Source organism: Varroa destructor, unplaced genomic scaffold, assembly GCF_002443255.2.
Source record: "Varroa destructor unplaced genomic scaffold, Vdes_3.0 BEIS01000002.1, whole genome shotgun sequence".
Lineage (NCBI taxonomy): Eukaryota > Metazoa > Arthropoda > Arachnida > Mesostigmata > Varroidae > Varroa > Varroa destructor.
In genome coordinates, this window is record NW_019211455.1 from 51,317,054 (window position 1) to 51,338,082 (window position 21,029).

Sequence of the window (21,029 nt, forward strand, 5' to 3'; positions counted from 1 at the left end):
GCAGTCTCAGGAGTACATAATTCGTCCTTGTCAATGAATCAATCCCATTATTAAGGCAGCAGTCGTCTTGTTTTCATTTAGGAGATCAAGTTTTCTTTAACTTTGTTCTATCTCTCTATACAGATAGATCTTTGTATGAACACTATCGCTTTCGAATCACTCGAAATACAGGTTTGAGTCTGGCCTTGGTTCGATACCAGTCGACGTCATCTCGAAATTGTTCATTAAGCGGATATCGGCCACCGGCTGCCGTTTTCGTCACGTCCACTTCGGCAATAGCAGATGCACTAAGTTCAAAGTCTGTTTCGGTTAGGGTTATGGCAAGTAGAACTTAGCGAGCGCTGTTGTTTCAGCTCAGCTAAGCCGTACTGCATATCAATAATGTGAACCCGTGCCGTGCGTGACAGTAAGAAAAGCCAAATGATTGAGTAACTTAGCGTATTCGTATACTTTGACCTTCTGGCGAAAGCCCTATAGGTTTCCTTAACCTGAAGCGAAGCTCATATAGGTCATAATTTTACATCTCCGTACTAAGCTATACCACATTTGACCGAGTACCATAGGCATTTTTGCCGGTCACTAAAAAATTCCACCACGTGCTTTAAAACCGTCGTATTTACCAAAAATTTTGTTTCTGGAGACAACGCGCATCAGGAACGACACTGTGTAGGTACGCTGATTACAGAGGGTCGTATTCGGGGGTGTAGCAGTACGACGCCGTCGAAACGATCTTGTCGTTCGCTAGCTACTGTGCTGACGCATTGCCATTTTGTGTAATGCGACCACTCGGTAACTTGAACACCCATGATAAGTGGCCTGTATTTATCGAAGCTGGAACGATTTGTTTTTTTCTTTCCGAAACCAGGTCTTCATTCAGATAATCGAAATCTTTAGCTGTTGCTCGTACTGAGGCTCGAACCCCCCACCCCCCCCTCCCCTACGTAACGCACTAGCTTGACTAAGCTTCTTGATGGGCAGAGTGTGTCCAGATGGTAGGATGACAATGACTCATATGGCTTAATAACGTAATGCAACTAATGCAGCGTTGAGCTTTAGCATAACACGATCAGTGAACACTTGCTTGTACTCACTTCACAAATGTTTTGCGCGCTGTCGTATAAAGGCTGGCCGAATAAGGCAAAGGTCTGGCGTATAGTATCACAACTTAAGTCCGCTTCCTAAAACGCTACGTAGGACATCTTTCAGCCGGTGACATTAAAGCTCTTCTAATCTGTTTGATTGCACTTTCCCTTGCTATCTCACCGTGCCACTTGTTGGCTGCTCGGCTCCTTAAGTTGTTTCCACCAAGGCCACGTTCGATTTACGCTTCGAATCAATGCAAGAAGTGCTTGAAAACTATATCCCTTTTCTGTGCATTGAGTCACGACAAGTGTGATGATGAGGTCGTTTATGATCGTTACATTGCCAATTTTGCTGGCTCTCGCGTTTAACGGTGCCTTTGGCCAGCTGGAGCCCGAGTGCGGTGTTTTAGGTCCTGCGACGAACACAATTATCGACGGAGATGACGTCAACGCCTTACAGTTCCCGTGGCAGATATCATTGCAGTTATTTAATATAACTGCGAATCGTTGGGAGCACCTTTGCAGTGGATCAATCGTTGACAAGAACTGGATATTTACGACGGCTCACTGTCTTGATAAGAGGATCGTCAATGGAAATTTACGAGTCGTGGTCGGCGCCCACAATATGAGTAGCGAAAAGCATACGTTTGCTAAAACCTTATATAATCTTGGTCCTACTACCATTGGTAAACAAATTTGTCCTAATTAATACGTGTTAGGTATCCTGCCAAATTATAAGTTGGGTCGAATAAATCGATTACTGGCCTTGTCTGTTCCTTGCCATTATGATCTCTTGGGTTTTAGCGGTCTCTACCTACGCATACGCAGGTTTAAACCATTTTTTTTTTTAGCAACCTTATATTTCTTAAATTATTATTGTATATTTTAGAAGTACCTTTTTTCTTTGATTGCCCAGTTTAACATTCTATGCTATTTTATAGATCGGTTTGGAACATGACTTTTAGAAGCCCGACCTTGTTTAAGCTCAACAAAGTATTGCATCACTAAATAAGAGGACATCCGAAAGTCTTTACGCGCCAAGTTAGTTAGAAGGAATTGAAAAAGCATTTGCTTAATATTAAAAAAAAATGTTTTTGCAAAAAGGCCACCTAGGATTGTTATATTCTGTGTCCTTCTTCAGACTACTCGTCTTTAGCCAAATTAAGCTTACAAGTTTGAGATATCTTTGACTTTAATGTGTGTTAAGGCTATCGATAAAAATTTGCATTTTTGTGGCTCGAAGCAGCCGGTTGTGTCACAGGTACAAGAATCCATAGATTTAATACGGCTATTTATTAGGTAATATCCTCGGACGGATTCAAGGACCGTCTACTTAGAAGTTGATCTAAGTGGCCTCTTACAGCAATTTCGGTGACAGCCAAACGATTATTTTTCTGGCGACGTAGATAACACCGTATGAACATTATTTTCTCGCGTTCAAAGTCAAGACCTTGAACCCATTAGCTAAATGACGTAAATCTACATTGATATTTCTAGTGATAGAAACAATATCAATAACCATTGGACCTTATGATCTGGATAGTATGATTAAAGAGTTTGACTATGTGTCGCAGCGCTAGCGTCTATTCAGGATCTTGTGCGCAGTCGCGACTTGGTCATTCATCCCCTCTGGAATCTGCAGCTTTTCGATTACGACTATGCGCTGATCCAGTTTCCAAACCCGCTTAACTTCTCTGGCACCTACAGGCACCTTCGACCTATCTGCTTGCCCAAGGCTGGTCAAAGGTTCGAAGGCATGGATTGTCTAACCTCCGCATGGGATTTGATCAAGAACAGCTGTACGTATTCCAAAACAATTCTACAATGAAGCCATTAGACACACAAGAAATTAAATTTCTGTATGAAAAACGCAAGCGTTCATGATAAGTGTTAAATAGATAGGTTTCGTAACGAAAGAGACGACTCGCCTATTTACGTCTAACAACGTCTTAGACTACAGAAAATAAGGCGTCCGCGAGATTGTTTCTTTCGCAGTGACATGCTTTAGAAATACTCCAACTGAATCGGCATAAGGCACGTATGTGGAGATTCTGATGATGCCATCTTAATTTTATAACATGCACACATGAGGCTTAAGGCGTTGCACGGTAATGTTCTACATGTTTTTCCCAAGCTTATGGGTTCACCATTAATATAATGCCAGTGTAGCACTCGATTCAGCTATAAGAGCGGAAATATTTGTGATCTGTAATGATAATAGGGTAAAATCAGTGCAAGCAAATGAAAGTTAAATAAATTGGTTCCGTTATGTTTCGCTGGTCGTTTTGATGACGAACCTTCTTAATACTTGCCGCCTTACATTTTTCAGCTAACATTCAAGGCCAACGAAATGTTTCCCAGAAACTAGCAGTGCATGTTCCACAGATAGGAGAGTGCGTCCTTGCGAGGAAACACAATAGCTCTAACGACGGCGTCCAGAGTCTAACCCCGCGTCAAATTTGCACGCTATCCAAGGAAACTGAAAAATCCGGCCTCTGCGGTAGTGATTCCGGAAGCCCCCTTCAATGCAAGCTTTCAGATCGTTACGTTCTCGCCGGGGCGAAGAGCTTTGCACGCTATTATGGCACGGAGGGGTGTCTCACCATTTATGCGCGCATTACTGAAGTGCTTGATTGGATCGAGCGCGTGAAGGCCATTAGGACGCGAAACTAAGGATACAAACATGTGCTTGGCCAATTACGGACGAACTAGGCTAACCAATAGAGTCAGACCACTTTTTTTTTGCAATGTCATCCATTTTGCCTTCTCTGGCTTGGCTATGTAGTGTACATGAGGCGAAAACTGAATTATAATAATTCTGATGGGAAAGCAACAGTATTAAGATAATAAAAATAACATCTGTATATAAGCACTGATGTCGTGGAAGTTATCGAGATAGTTTCAAAAAAAATTATATAAGTGTCTGTTTGGCGCAGGTAAGATCACTTTTTCGTATTTAATGGGGGATTTTCCAGGGGATCCAGGAAACTTAAAACTGTAGTTATTACAATAAGCAAACTGGATATGCCACTGCCGGAACAAAAGCTCCCTGTGTTTTCGTTCGAGTCTCTCCTCGATCTCATTTCAAGGAAAGGGTTACAATTGGTTCTAATAACAGCTGCATACAAAAAAAAAAAAAAAAAAAAAACCACTAGTCAATTTAGATAATAAAGAACTTTTTAAACACAACTGTTAATGTTACAAGTAGAAGTTTATGCAGCAGCAGACGGGTAGGTGGGATGTCTACCGTGCAATCGTTAGGTTTCGAGTTTAATCTGCTGTTGCCGCTTCGTTATTTTAAACAAGCTAAGAAAATAGCCAAACTTTACAAGAAGTAGTTTTTGTAGAAAAACAAAAAACAAAAAAAAAAAAAAAAAAGAAGGACTGTTCAGAGACTAATTGAAGATATCCCAGCTTGTATTGAAAAATCATAGCTGAAGATTTTGGCAAACGATAAACAATCGTCTTGAGCATAGCAATACATGGGTACAGGTCGCGCTGTTTCAAGAAGTAATCGGCGAGCTAATGTCCAACGAGGCCGTAGTGAGCGCTTCATTACGTAAACTTGGCCGCATCTAATGCCGTCGCTGTTTCTTTGCCGTCAATTAGATGGTCACCGATTTCTTATCGGCACAATAGCAACGGAAGAAAATACTATCTAAAGAGTCATTCAGCAGTACACGGTCGAGTTGAACGTTCCGATTTCGCCCGCTCAGAGGAGCGGTAGCTAGATGAAGCACTGCGAGTCGGCGTCATTACATCAGCACGTGGGCATCAGCATAGATACACCAACATAAAGGGCATAACCTGAGATTTTCTTTTAGTGTGAAGACCGATGGGTCGTCCGTCGTTTATTACATTTATTAGAAACAATGTTCCTGAGAGGCAAATCTCTTCGTCGTTACTTGCCTAAGCTTAAGTACTACTACTACTACTACTACCACTATGTATATATACTTGGAGGGTGCTAATTAACTGTCTACGCGTTAAGGAATGATCTTCTCGTTTTTGAAATATAGATGTATAATTAGGAGAATATTCGTCGTTTCTGCAAACTTTGAGCTCGAAAGTTTCCTGGAAAGGTAGCTAGCAATAGTGAATGTTCTCCCATGCTCAAGAGTCGACATGTTTGACAGAGGAGTAATTCTTTGCAAGTATTATATTTAAACTACCATTTGCATTGAAAGCATCAATGTTAGCTTCATTTTTTCTGACGCCAGCTTCAGGAAGGACAGTCGCTTGGGGCTGCTTCCTCCCTTCTATCTTCACGCCTAGTTTTCCGAAAAGGTGTATGAATGTCCTTGTAGTTTTTCGCGCTTCCCAGTGCTTCTTTGTGAGACAGTGCCCAGGTATGCGGACGGTTGTTCATTGACACAATACGAAATCGACACCGGTATCCTCGGTAGATCCGTAGTTCTGAACCGGTCCTTTGCCGTATCGGTGGGCCTCCAAGGAAAGGATATTGGAAATCTCTTATCAGAAGTAGGAATAAAGGCTACTGGTTGAAGCAGCTTTGTATGGGTACGCGTACTACATCGCGGCGGAGCTGAGATGTCCAATGATAGGGAAGATCCATTTTTAGTTATTTTAAGGAGTTTAAAAGCCCTTCGGTGACAGCTGCCCTTTGGTGAGCAGCTTTTCGCAAAGCCTCTTTATATACGTTTCAGTATTGTTTAGAGCATTCGAGTTCATCTATCTCCTCGAAGTAGAACATTGGGTCGTATTTGTTGGATCGTGATTCCATGCTGCTCCATGTATACCGAAAGCACAGTAGCAATGCTATTTCACGTTATAAAAATGGTCACGACTCAGAATCTTTTGTCCGAGGTTTAAATTTTGACAAGCGCGCAAATACCTTTGGATAAGATCGGTTGATTTTCTTATAGCTCTTCTTTATCGTTTTCAATGAGCTCAATCGTAAACTCGTTCATTTGCGCGGCCTCCCGCGATTGACAAGACGTGGTGGTAATAATGCGTGTCCATGAACGCGAGATCTCGACAAGGGCCTAGCGTATCGCTCGAATCCTAGGTCAATTCTTCACCTAGGAATCTCAATGACAGGGCCCCGTCCGAATTTAAAGTCAACGTGGAAGTACCGTAGCAAGCCACAGTGATCTCAATCACTTCTTCCTCTAGTATTTTTCTGAATCTATAATTAGTTTTTTTTCCAGTAAAGAGACTGTAATTTATAGCGCCAAGTATATTTTTGGAGTCCGCTCATCGGCGAGAAGACCGAAGAGCTTGCCGCGAAGAGTTGACGCTCAGATTCTGTGACAACTGCGAAACGCACGGTTGTAAAATGCCTTGAAATATTCAACAGCAGTACTGGAAACAGCAATCAGATGACGTTTTTCATAGTTTCACTGCGTCAGTATCAACTCTATACCTTATCGGATGAACGCCGACTAAATCCGACTAGATAACTACTAGATAACTTGAATTTTAAGGACACCGATTTTTTCGGGTAACGTGAACAGCTTTCAAGAGAACTATCGGCATTATCTCAGACAGAACAGAGCTAAGTAGAGGAAGTTCTTGTTAAAATTTGTATCGGCAACTTGTAAGCCGTCGAAATCTCTAGTAATAGCAAAAACTTACCATGGAAGTTTCATGATGGCTGAGAAAATATATTTCAGCTGATTCTATGAAATTACCGTTGTCCATGTGAGACATGCAACAAAATAAATACACGATGCCCTAATATAGCTAATTTTTTTTCAACAAAAGTCCATCACGCTTCTAATAAGTAATTGAAATATTATAAATTATTTATAATATATATAATTATTATAATTGACGTTACGAGCAACGTCGTACTATTAACAAAGCAAGTAGTTAATTAGCTAAATTAATCAAATTAGCGAATTGATTAATTATAACGGATTAACAATATAAGACCTTATGATGGTTATGGTAACTGTAAACATATTTAATCTGGATTCATTTTTATGAAAACAAAAAACTCGAGATTTTCGAGATTGCTCCCGCCCTTACCGCGGGCATCCGATAGACACCTTTGTCTAGCATGAACTAAAGTTTCCAATCAGCGCCTAAAAGGGATTTGAATAGTACTTGCATCATAAGACTTAGGCATTAAACGAGATCGTCAAGCATTTTTAAAGCCAACTCGTATTTGCGTCAGTGGGTTGCTGTACGTCACATCGTGCCCGTCATTCCCGTTAGACCACTGTCGAGATCTACAATAAAACATAAACACCTTTTTAAATCTATCCTGTTAACGTGGAAAGGCAAAATCGGTCATGCATACGACAAGCATCTATTGGCTTTTGTAAAATTTCCTAGATCGACGTATGATTCAACGGGCCGAAACAATGCTATGACAGTTTGGCGTTACTGATGTCACGCAGGAAAGCCTGAATCAACTGAAGCTAGAGTTGAAAGTACCGATTCAATAACCTAGGATAGAATAGAAAGATATAATTCTTTTCAGCAAGTATTAGAACATGACGAGATACGCTACTTTGATTTAAGTCATCTATGTTGCTGCGTTGCTATCGCCTAATTACTGCTGGCAGCTAGCAAGAAACTATTAAGCATCTGTAATCCTACCGTGTCCTCTGAAGGTTTCCTACTTGAGTGTAACGTCTGAAAAAGCACACATTGCAAAAAGCTTCACAGCACCCCTTGTTGCGATGCAGGGGAACTCTTTATTTGAGGTGAGTTACTACTATAGTTCAGATAAACACGAGCATAACCGTTGCACTAGCACTAGTAACTTTTGAAGACCTAATAGATCCCATAGAGTTCCTAATAACTTGAACAGTCAAATATACTTATAAAGAAATTGAAATTAACGATATATTCGTTATTGCACAAATGTATTAGATTGTCAATGGACACAAACAAATAAAATAAATATAGATAACAAATAGATGAAATATAATAGCTTTTTTTTTTTTTTTTTTTTTTTTACTAAACAAGTTTCTTTTATGATTCAGGAACAACTCCATTTACGTCCAGCATCTTATAGTTGCACCCCCATGGGCATTGAGTTCACTCTAAAGCTCTTTTCAAGTTGAACTATTGCTCTCAGTACGTAGTCTATGCCAACGTTCGATTCGAAACGTGGATACATTTCGTTTCATGCTGGAAAGATCCAGTCGTCTGCTAGAATGTCTAACAGCGGTGCCGGACATAATGGTCGAAAGTTTTCGAGAGAAGTAGTTGGTAGCGGAGTTTATCCAGGTAGATGACGCGTGTTCGTATGCAGAAAGGGTTGCGATTCCCCATCGGACGAACGCAGATGTCACTTACTAAATCAATGAGATGAGTCGAGGCCAATTCGGTCAGCCACACAAAGGGTGTACACACATATCGGACAGATCATTGACGTGTCTCCAGTGATCTGCTTAAAGTAGATTACTTTTTACGGACGGATTAAGTAAAATATCTCTATTTGTCATTTGCCATGAGCGCGAGCATGTTTCGGACGCTGAATGCAAAGCTCGCATTTGCATTCTGCCTTATTTCCAAATGTCGACACGATTCACTCGCAATCCTGGGGGGTAAAATCATCATCCGGCAATCACCCTTGCCTTGTATCAGTATCCCTAAACGCAGTACTAGCTAGTACTGGCTAGAATACGGATGACTGGTGTTGCCACCAGCGGCAAGCAAGTTCCAACACGATGATTAAACGCATTTGTAGCTGGAACAATTCTTCCTCTTCGTTTTTTGTTTGTAAATATATATATATATATATATATATACATAATAATGGCTTAGGCCGCGTGTGTGGCGGCAGTCACAGAGAGAGTGCTAATGGGTGGATAAATGCAGAGGTGAAAGCTAGCTTTGACGCGCATTCAAGCAGACAACAAACGTACCTTAGGATACCTCAACGAGGTTTAATTCAAGAAGTTAAAGAGAATATTATCGGAACGTCATATACGTTACATAAACTATGAGCGATGACGAAAATACTAAGATGTTAGTTTAAATGATCTGAGTCCATACTCAAACAGCTAATGAATCAGGAAAAGATGAATGGACTTCAAACCGTACTATTATTATAACGAGAGCATTCTACTCAAGAACCGTAAAGTCGATTAGCGTGAGGCACCTGTTCGCGCTCTGCTTCGTGGGTCTAATATTTACGCTGCCTTCCATAAGTTATTATGCAGGCAAATTCTACGAATTCAAATTTCCGCTCGGCCCTGGCAACTTGCCGAAAGCGTACTCTCTCTCTCTCTCTCTCTCTCTCTCTCTCTCTCTAACATTTGCAGATAATTCGAGTAATTTATGATTAAGTAGCCATTAGCTATGATATATAAGTAGCGACGGTGTATCTGCCAGCTTATCAAGTCTGAGCATGGTCATGACGAGCAGGCAATAGTCCCTCTCGCTACAGTGCACCAAAGGAACCGAAAAAACTATAGGACATTTAAGCTTTACATACGCGCCTTACATAGGACATACGCGCCAAACAAACAGTATCAAATAGAAAACATATTACGAGCTAACGGCTCGGATGGAGCGATGATTTGTATCTAACGAGAATATATTAGCCCAATAGAGAGATTCAGAATCATGGCCACATTGTAATGTCTATGTACAATAGTTGTTGCCACATTCTCCCTACTCTGCTGGAAAGACGTGACAATCTATTGAGTATCGTAATGGCAATGCCAATAGTGATCCCTGCTCATCGGCTCGTACTAGTACAACGTATGTGCCTTTTGTTATCATAGCTCACCCTTCATCAGGAACCTGTTTCCACTGAAACATTACTAGTTGCTAGGATAACAATAACAGTTATAACGACTTCGTCATTGAGACGGTTCCAGAAATGGCCAGCTACTCATTTCTAAAGTGTTAGCAGCTGGACGGAGAGAGTGACGAAATAGATGTTGTTGTTTTCCTGTTGTTGTCGTCGTCGTCGTTAATGACACTCGAAACATTGTGTTAGAGCTCGTAATTCTAGAAACTGGAAAAGTTCTCGGAAACAAAGAAAAAAAAACCAGCAATCTGGATCAAGGATGACTTCGTACGAGATCATTTGTAACCTTATAAATATAATATTATAAATTGTATTCTGTAATGTAACGGTGGCCACATCCTGACGTGCCTGATAAACCTGTTTCACTCTGGAATAGAGCAATTTTGAAAGTATCTTTTTTTTTTTTACAGGCATTGTAATCAGCTCAATAGCTTGCACGGAGTCGTGGCACCTTCGCCCATTCGAGACGGAGTACGGGCCGATCTGCCCATTGCCACTGCGTCCGCTTACGACGCTGCCAGTTACTGAATAATTAGCTACGTATTGCTAATTGCCCCCTCGTTCGTTTGCTCAGCATCTATTTATTGACAACGCTCGACAGCTTAACATTTATGACTGCTAGGTGATGAACGCATGACCGAAAATAGCTTTGTATACCTGTGGCTATTTCTATTAAATGAAATCTACTAGTTCAAATCAACACTGTTTTCGTTTAACACTACACCGGTCCAGATTGATCGTTAGCATAACTTCTATTTGAAGTTCACGTATTCAAATGCTGTCACATCGACACCAACATTCATCCCGATGGAACTACGTCCCAAACAACGTGATAAGAGCCGTAACCACATGCTCACACGCTTTTATTTCTGCTATTTCAATACGTCCGATTCGTGGAATTAGGAAATCCCGACAATGGAACGGATGACGTCTTTCGAAAGTTACTCATTTACACAGCACCTTACGCCACTGCTGGACGAACATACCTGCACGATAGCGGAAATGGTCATCCCTGGACACACAGCGCACAGCATATATCGTGTAGCCTCCTTGAATAAAAAGAGTGCCTCGCACAGGGTCGTGTGACGGCAGATGACGTTAGATTCACCAAGAATGATTCTGTCCGACGGCGGAGCGTATAGCAAGCTTTTCCACTCAAACTGATGTTGCAACGATCCACTTCTAGTTTATGGCTTATGTGAAACAACCGGCAGGCACAATTGCTAGCCTTATGCAACGACGCCTGGCAAGGGAACTAGATAATTGGTTCCGACAGCGCCAAAAATCTGCCCATACGCTTTCGTATTTACTGAAAGCCCCGTTACACTGCTGTAGTTCACTTCCGGCAGCGCCTAGTAAACAGCAACGAAATCAATCGCGAACTCCACCGTCCATGTAACTTGTTCATTTAGAAGTATTGAAGTTATTAACAACATATCGTCTCTAACTGACGATAGCTGTAATGCGAACTTTGCCTTAAACCTGGGACTTAAGCTAAGACAAATGAGTACGACGAGCTCCTAGAAAAGATACAATTATTAATATTTAAAATATTATTTATTTTATTATTTATTCATTTACGATGGTTTGTTGCAAAAAATGACTTTCTAATCATGCACTTGGTCCGAAAGCGTTTTCGGAAGCTCGGCCTTGTTCAGTTTTGTTCATTGGTTTCAAGGCAGAGTGCTCTAAGAGCCTACATTGGATAGGACATCCAGGATCCAGGATTGTCTTTATTCGGACTCCATCTTGTGCAATACGTTGCAGGGTCTCCGACCATTGGAGTCCGCCCTCAACTGCCGATCATTGGACAAGCGCGCAAGTAACCCGGTGCATAGGCACGCAGACTTCTAGGAAATCAATAGATTTTTTTATAATACGAATCACCTACGTTCAGGTTGCTAGGCAAGTCGTAGGACCAACGTTGTCTCCTTTATATTAGTAGGTATACATATATAACCTTTCTCTGATTTCAGTTTTCTCGTGCACTTTATGCGCTAGTGTTTAGAAGTATAATCTAAAAATTAATCAGCTTCTAAGTAAACATAATCATATTCTCCTTCTCCCACACCCCCCAGCGTCAACCTGCTTCGACCGGTTGGCAGTGGTTGTATAGAATTATTGGCAAACATTTTTTGACCTATGGAAAATTGTCGTAAAAAGAATGCGTATTATTGGAAGCAGCTACATGCATATATTCAGTAGGCTGCCGTCACCTAATCGGCGCTGAAGATGAAGGGCATTTCGGCGTTAACTAAAGGATTATGATCGTTGTCGAATGCCCTTTGGTAATAAAATAACACTAAAGTAATCTTACAGTGATACGAAAAAGTAATGCTTAATAACTACGGTCGTATTGTAACGCTACTCAGTGGAATCTAATTAGGGTTTGATCCTTACTTTACTATATGATGTAAATAAACGATACTTCATTTCTTCGATAAAAAGAGCTGAATTCGTCTTAACCTATTTCTTAATGAAGATTTACTGTCCGAGATGGCTCAGTTGTTTAATTACAGCCGGGGGGTAACTCCCTCATCTAATGGCTGATTCCAGTAAGAACACAGCGTTCTAAACGCTCGCTCTGCAGAGGGCTTCCAGAATCGATCTTGCAAAGATCGGCGTCTTCAATGGGTTTTGACAAAATGCAACGGCATGTCAACTGATACGTCCTTGCGTACTTTACGTCCGGTTATGCTTGAGGCGCTAAGCGTTACTTGAAAGAAAAGGGGGTTGAGGGGCATTATTCCGAATGTCAGCTTAGACAATTACGTACCGCTAAGTTGAGCGATGTGCGATATGGTAAGTAATTAGGTAACTTCATTCAATATAGATATGCACGTAGGGCCATGAGTCTCATGGGTCCCAGCGTGAGCTGGAAATTTTTAAGGAATGTCCAATTGATTGACCAAGCTCGTATGAGATCACATAAATTATCATGATTAATAACAATAATAACATTTTATAATATCATCAATAAATTAGCATAGCAATAACAATAGGTTGCTTTTCGAAAATTCTAGATTGCTTACGATTGATCAGCTTGGATTTACGATTAGTAAGCAGTATATGTTGCAATATAATATTTACCATATGTCTCCACACGTCTTCTTGGAATTCCCTGACTACTGACAAAGAGCGTCTCGCCCCCCTAGCTGCGTCTTATATATTATCGCTGATTCGCTATTAAATTTTGTTCTTGGAAAAGTTCACATTATAATAGGGTCAATCTCAAACTATTTTACTATTCTATTAAAGCGTTGTCACAGTTGGGACGACTTGCAACATGAATCGTTGCTTTGTTGCCTTCAGTTGAGGCTTCTGCGTGTTGCTAAAGTCATCCTGTGTGGCATGTACCTTTGTCCTAAAGGCTTGCTTTATTTTCCGCCTAAATTTTAACGCGTTTTTCTGGCGTCTTTCCGCTATAATCCTACGGTGTTCCTGAACTTTACCATCTGTATATATTTTTTAGATATTAATCATTATTCACTGCTATCTTGGCGCCAGATGAGTAGCGAGCTGGCAACCTGGCGCAGGTTATTCAGCTTTATCTCTATTGACAGCCTGCCGCTCTACCCCGATGTACATCCCCACATATTGTATGTTAATTATGCGTATAGGAACACACACGCATTCAGATTGAATCAGAACTATGGGTTCTCGGAGACTTTACATTTTTAGAGAAGCGAGGCATCATTTGTCAAAGGTTCCCCGTATGTCTATAATGACCATTCGAATTGGATGCATCGCTGATGGAAATTTTTACGCGAGATTTTGCATTAGATCGAAACAAGCGTGACCTTAAACGCAGTGTTGCTATTGTCGTATCTTGGCCTGGGAGGTGTCGTTGATTGAAGAATACTATGTTTTATTAGTCTACGGTGTATAGTAGGAGATCAGCATATTGCTTCTTCCACAGGCACTCTCATAACTCGACACAAGAGTTAGCCGTTTATACTTTCTAAGAGGACGCTATTTCCTATTATCATAAATGTGAGCTGACTGATTATATATCTAGGGAATCTTCGTTACAACATCAAACATTCGTATTTTTTTTTTTTAGTAGTATAGCAATCTCAATCGAAGTTTATGTATGTAGGTGTTTTTTCCTTTTTTTACACTATTGTGTCGACAAGGATCCTTTATAGACTTTGCTTATCTGACTCTACTTTGCTGAGTGGATGCTTAGTTATAACTGCCCACCTTACTTACTAATTATTCGATGCTGTGGGCAAAAAACACTTACTTGAGACAGACGTTTGGATCGAGCCTTCAATTGGCGCTTCCTTCCAACGGGAGACGACAAAATGTCCAATAATAACCGCCACCATAAGCCCTATGTGCAATTGATAGTACTGTTGACGATCGATGCTCTGTCCCCCTAAAGTACAAATACGCCATAGACACCTCACGGTTTTAATCATTATTTCATCATAGATAGTATTAGCGGAAAATAAAGTATCATACTTAAGAAGCAAGATTCGATCAAAATAGTAGCATATCTTTACTGTTTAATCTAGAACAAGGACTTTAGCAAAAAGTCTAACATATCATTTGTATTTGTAGTGACAGAGAGCGTTTCGTCACAGATAATTGCATTTGGTAACATGTCCATGCGGCTAAAGTTTCACAATTCATTTGAATTACGATTTTGTTCTAATCTGGCTTTGGCTGCTACTTTGCGTTGCTGGAACCCAATCGCACCTTATGCCCATCTGCATGCCAAAGATAGGTCGGTCAACATACTTCGGGCAACATGGAGCACACGACAACTAGATGGGGGGTTACGACAGACAGTCATAAATACCTCGGGATCTGGGGGGAATCTATACATGTTGAAAATGTAGTACACAGTGTTGAACATGAAGAAGCCTACGTCAAATGTGACCATTTAGCTGAAAAAAAACATCTGAACAACATGGTATATATAGTACGAGTTATGCTTTGAGGAAGCTCTAGCTAGTTGAGGCTAGGTATTGCACAACCGTAGTTTTCTTAGGTGCAACCTAGGTAGCATTTACCGCTGTGTATTACCATTGGCATTATGCTATGGTTATGCAAAATTGAACTAGACTTAAGAAAGCGACAGCTTAGTGCTCAACGTATGTGCGTGCTAATCTCAGGGACACGTTGAGTCTAGGACGGAATCCGAGTCTAGACGCACAACGTTTCGTGCTGGGAGGCAGCCATCTGATGGGATGCCTAACGGCGATACCGAACGTAAAACATGAAACCTCGATCCAAGGACAGAAGCACTGAATATAAAAAGCAGTTCAGCAACAAGTATCCAGAGAAGTGTCACCTTGTTCATACAAAACCTCATTACGCTCCTGAGTGATGTATTGTATGATGCTGGACTCCTAGCCCTTGCTGATCGATTAGAAGAATAAGCCTTTACTGGCTCGAATGGACTGAATGCCGTACAAAAAGGTGACAGCTTTTGCCTAGCCCAAATTAAAGAGCATGTTGAACATAATATTGGCAATGGCAGTTGCAATAAATTGCGGATGCCACCTGATAGAATAAGATCAATTTCTTAAATATACCAAACAAACTTGTGGTCACTTAGAAAAAGTTATGGTAGATCTAATTCAAACCGAACACATCCCAGCTATCCATGGAACAGTATAATATGATAAATTACGCATTAATCAGTAGCTGAATGTGGCTGCCCTTTTCAATTTACTTATTTTTGAAACTGAACACGCTGACTGAACAAATGATGCTCTTCAAAATACTTACATTGCTCAGGAATCTGTGCTGCCTAAGAAACAAAACTGTTTATGTTAGCCACCAATTCATGAATAGGTTCAGAAGGAAACGGTTTTACAGGTGTGGTGGTACCACGTCCCATCTCGACGAGAAGGTAACATTGACAGCTTAGCAACTTTGTATTGCCGCACTTTGAAGCGTAGGTAAAAATCCGTGCGGAATCAATTTGGAGAGTTCCCTATAATACTTCTGGTCAGTGGATTCTGGCCGGTACCGGCCAATTTCGCTCTCTAGTGCGGCGCACCCAGTAACGTACCTCTACGTCACGACAGTGCTTGGATGAGTCGATTACTTTAATCGGATCGCTGAGAATACCACCCGTGGACCTTGCAAAGCACAGAAGAGCATGTTACCCGTTGTGTAGAAGGACTTGAATTGCCGAATATATAAAGCAATTTAAGATATCTTTGCTAAAAAGCAATAGAAGGGATGCTGGTGCCAATAGATATATATATATATATATATATATATATATATATATATAGAGCGTCGTAGCACGCATCAGCTAAGTTTAAAGGCTGTAGTTATCTGGGAAAGTGATGGGTCTGTATAGTTGCTCTTGGTCTTTACACATTTTTAGCACCCACACACGTCGTATGATTGCAGAGGTAGCGTCAGCTTCGCCATATGTTAATGTGTCACCTAAATGGTTTAGCAACTCGTTGACATTACTATATGGTTACGTATAAATACAGAATCTGTTTTCCGGAGCAATAGGTTCTAATTTACTTATTAAATCATCTCCGGCATCACGATTTGCCTGATTTTTGAAAAGATCTTAATAAGATCGAGTAATGGAGGTTCTGCTGCCGTGACACCTCACGGCTACCCTCTAGAGCTACAAGATAGACATTGCATTAAGAACTGACCATACAAGCCTACAGGCAAGAAATAGCCCCTAATTTAAGACAGCACTAATCGTTTTCGCTTTTTATTATCAATTAAGACGATAACTAATTTATTCCGATCCACGATATCCCAATGTAAAAAAAGCACAAAGTCGGTCTCATTCTGTCATAAAGATTACGCCTTTCTTTTTAGGTATAATACAATCAAAGTGGTTCCGATCGTGTAACAAACGATGAAAAACCTTTGAGGAGGCACCAATGCTAGACGATATCAGAGCCCTTGCAGAAATATGTTGATAAAATCGAAAATATAGAGCGTGTATTTATATCTCGTATTCAAATTTATAAATGTGATCGTAGCTATGCCCTGCTCAGCAGTACCCAATTTTATTTCTCTGGCTTGATCTTATTATAACTTCAACATAGTATTGGCTCAAAAACTTCCAGAAGTTGTTGAAAATTACCATAGTGCCATTCCTTTCGAAGCTTGCCCATTGTTTACCATAAATATTGTAGCGGTTTTAAAAGGCTTAGTCTATTTAAACAACCCTTGTAGGGAACAGCTATTAGGAAGTGCGGCGTTACGGCTTAGATTAACTCAAACTGGCCAAGACTGATCATTTCTGCCAACGTTGAACACCAGATATTCGGGATGGATTTGAAAGAATTGTAGGGAAGCTTCAAAAGCTCTTCTGGTATATGTCGACCTACTTGCTGAAATCTTCGTACCGAATTCAGCTGGTGAACAATGAATTAGCCTAGCATCATTTTGTCACGCCTTGTCCGTTACGGTACCATCGAGTTGTTCTGCTGTAGATACCTCGCAGCGAAGTGCAGGTAACTATCTTCAATATTATCTGAATTTATTCACTATAAAATGCTTTTAGCTTCGCCTCTTAAGTGCCCCTGTGGCGCCACCTAAGTAGCGAGAAAAATGTTGCAGTATTCTACGGGTACCGTATCCTTCGAACTTCTCTATTTATAATGCGAAACATTGTATTTTCTTGACGAATCCTAGCTGGGTTATAATTAAACATATGTGACAGTTTCGTTGTCTACGACAAATTACAAATTTTACTATTACGTGATACAGCGTTTCTAATTTAGAAAAGAAAATACATTAATAACCTCAATAGGATCTAATAAAAATTTCGACCTAGGGATAGTGAGAACGGTAGTTATGGCCGTAACAAATTTGTGAACTTGGTAATCATCACAGTGCTTCACAACTTAGAAAACTAAATATAATCAAGCGGATCCGGGAAGATCATCGTCCGCGTCACAAACAAACGCTATAAATAAATTAGTTTTTTTTTCTTACCTATGTTGCTGTAGAAAAATATGTAAAGGCCGCGAACATGGCGCGTACGCAGCAAGATAACGGCACATTTTTAGGTATGTAAGTTCGAACGTTAAAACTATTTGCATGTGTATTTATATCTATATATTGTATTGCCATTTATTTCGGAAAGCTATAGCTCCTTTAGCTAAAATTGTTGTGCATTCATTTTGTATTGCGTTTTACCATGTCTCTATTTATTTATAGCGGAGAAGGGATTGCTCATCAAGTTATGGATACTACGTCGAGCCTATGGTATTGTTAACTGTCTAACTATACGTCTGCAGCATTGGTTTTTCAATACCTGAAAGTATGGAATGGTAATTTCGAAAAGTTGAAACCAAAAGGCTCACCAGATATAATACACCATCCGCTCATAATTCTCAATGCGGTTTTTCGGGCTTGAGCTGTTTTCTAAACAGTATACGTATAATAGAACACTTTGAAACGTTTGAGACTATTTTCTAAACCAACTCTAAAGCGCTAGCAAAATATGAGCACTGCCATATATATATATATATATAGATTAGACTCGTAATGCTCTTTCTACGAGTACGTATACTATAAACTTTACTAATTTTAATTGATAATTTTCAAAGTCGCGTTGATATCTATGTCGAGCGATACTTGAGATATGCATAATAAATAATGAAGCTATTTTAGGTAGATTAAAAAAAAACCGCTAGAAACGTATTAGCTATAACTGCTTTATGTGACACGAAATGCTAAGGTTCTATGTGCTCTACTATAAAAGGCGCCTAAGGGCTCCTGTCGCTCTAGCCAGTGATGCCTGTGTGCTATTAGAACAGTAGACACGTATCGTTTTATTAAAGTATTTTGAAAACACTCACGAAAGTGGCAAGTTGTATGTATCATACGAAGGAAAGAAACCTACATTCAGAGGAAAAGTAGGTCTTGAGCTGAAGGCAGAGATCGAAAATGTTTTCTATATATGAAAGTAGACATTTTTGATGGCGACAAAGTTTGCAGCTCCCGCGGATGAAATGGCAACAGCGGAAAAATGCTATTGCAATAAATTGCATCAGACACTGAACTTATTAAAAGCTTGACTAAATAGGTAATCTTAAAAGCTCCATTAGTTCTATCCATATATCTTCACCGTATAATAGCCATGAAGCTTTTTTGTTACATGGATAAGAACGTTACCTAACGATAAACGGTTGCTTACTTAAGCTATGAATCAACATGTTTTCAAATTTCAGAAATACGTCATAGTTAATTCGTGTGTAGTCCAAGAAAGGCACGAAATGGGTATTACGCTGTGCCTGTCTTGTCGATGAGACAATCATTGTTAACTGAATTGCAATAGTGGTCATATATTGCTATAGTGTTACATTCATTAAACCCAAGACCAAATATACATACACGGCTCCATTAGATCCACTATCAAACTATATAGGTAACATGTTCTTTGCGATAACATCACAGCACTTCGAGTCGTCTGATGGTGATTGCCCTCTTTTCCTATGCCAAGCGTCGCGTTTCGATTTCAAACCAAGGTTACCCTTTCTCTATATAAAAGCCACTGAGCAGCCACTTAGAACCACAGTCACGATGAACTCTATAATTGTTGCGGCTTTTGTGCTCCTTGCGACTTCCGGCGCTTGCGCATTTGTACAACAGATAGAATGTGGTGTTCCAGCCAAACTCCCGATAATAAACTACATTATGCAAGGGGATGACGCATTTCCCCAAGAGTTCCCGTGGCAAATCTCCTTGCAAGAGAGAGACAAGTTTGGCTCATGGGTCCATAATTGTGGTGGGTCAATTATCGACAAAGATTGGGTCTTTACGGCTGGCCACTGCTTTGAAATGAAAGTGAACGGTAGCGTTCCTTCGCGGATCGTGCTTGGTGCCCACAATATTACCCGTCTTGAAAGTAAGCTTCAAGGTTTCAAATACTGGCCGCTTTCATGACGCATAGAAATAACGGATACGATTTATGTATATATATAGCTGTACTGGTGACCAACAGAGCTAACTAACCTCTATTTATTATAAATAGCTACGCAGAGCTCCATAAATGTCAATATAATATACCAACAAATATAAAAGAAGCTTACAAGTGCCCTACCGATACGAAAATGACCAAAAATTAGTGATACAGTTATACAATGCTTACTAGTGAAAAAGAATAATATTGATCATTTTGTGCAGAACTGGCTTCAGTGCAAGAAGTTGTGCCCCGCCATCATGTTTTCGTGCATCCTTTGTTTGACGCTGATAGCCTAGATTACGATTATGCGCTCATTCAGCTGCCAGAACCTCTCGACTTCGCGGCTACCCACTCACACCTTACCCCCATTTGTATGCCTATGGCAAGCGATTCAAAAGTATTTGACAACATGGATTGTATGGTTTCTGGATGGGGACTTACTTTAGACACTAGTAAGTACTGTTTATACAGCTTTCTTCCAATCATAAATTTCGTAATTAAAAGTTCTCTTTAAAATGACCTAATCACTTTTTGATTTACAAAATATGATCACATAGTGTATGAATAATAACCAACAACCGCAATTATGATATTTGTAATATATTTTTTTTAAAAATGTGTGATTTCCTTTCGGCACGATTCTCTGTGACAGAGGACTCCAGCCATACGGCCGATATCCTTCAGAAGCTACCGGTTCAAGTACCAACACAGGGTCGATGTGCTAGCGCTTGGTCGGATCTCATGGTTCCTGTTAACCTAACTTCCCGCCAAATGTGTGTAGCCACCACACGCGGTGAAGGGAGTGGAACTTGCAGAGGCGATTCCGGTGGCCCTCTTCAATGCATCCGCAACGGACATTGGTATTTAGCTGGTGTTTGTAGCTTCGGGATTTATTGCGGTTCGATCAAGTACCCTACTATCTTCAGCCGTACCACCGAGGCGGTTGACTGGATCAAGGGTGTACAGGATGTGATGCGCCGCGAATAGACGTGTACACGTAAATGGGCCCACTTTTATGTGGAACTTACGTTCATTTTAGAATTTGGCAAAAGATATGAATCAATTTGAAATAAACACAGGCCCATCGAAGCAGGCGGACTTTCAAACGTATTTCATGCACCTACATATATTTCTATTATAGCCATTGGTTATTAACTTGTTATTATCGCAGAAAAGCAAAGTTAACCAGAGGACGCTTTTCACTTGTCAACCTCAAACCTTGATTTTCTCATAAGCCGCAGAAGCACATGACTAACTTAGGTCGTTCAAGTTTAGGTGCAGTTCTCGTTTT

The 21,029-nt window shown here is 40.4% G+C and overlaps 1 protein-coding gene and 1 long non-coding RNA gene across 2 annotated transcripts; one reads left to right on the forward strand and one right to left on the reverse strand.

Annotated features, from left to right (window-relative positions):
• The first annotated feature begins 1,112 nt into the window (after positions 1-1,112).
• On the forward strand, positions 1,113-20,844 carry LOC111243768 (transmembrane protease serine 9-like). Its single transcript, XM_086978569.1, has 6 exons — positions 1,113-1,768; positions 2,657-2,881; positions 3,412-3,749; positions 19,231-19,681; positions 19,960-20,190; positions 20,391-20,844. Exons 1-6 carry the CDS (start codon positions 1,396-1,398, stop codon positions 20,723-20,725), a joined length of 1,953 nt encoding a protein of 650 aa, XP_086834695.1. The 5' UTR covers positions 1,113-1,395; the 3' UTR covers positions 20,726-20,844.
• Positions 12,173-15,713, reverse strand: LOC147757966 (uncharacterized). The gene is made up of 3 exons (XR_015322221.1): positions 15,565-15,713; positions 14,069-14,203; positions 12,173-12,538 (listed from the first exon to the last, which is right to left on the reverse strand). It is a non-coding gene; the product is annotated as an uncharacterized LOC147757966 (long non-coding RNA).
• Positions 20,845-21,029: the final 185 nt, after the last annotated feature.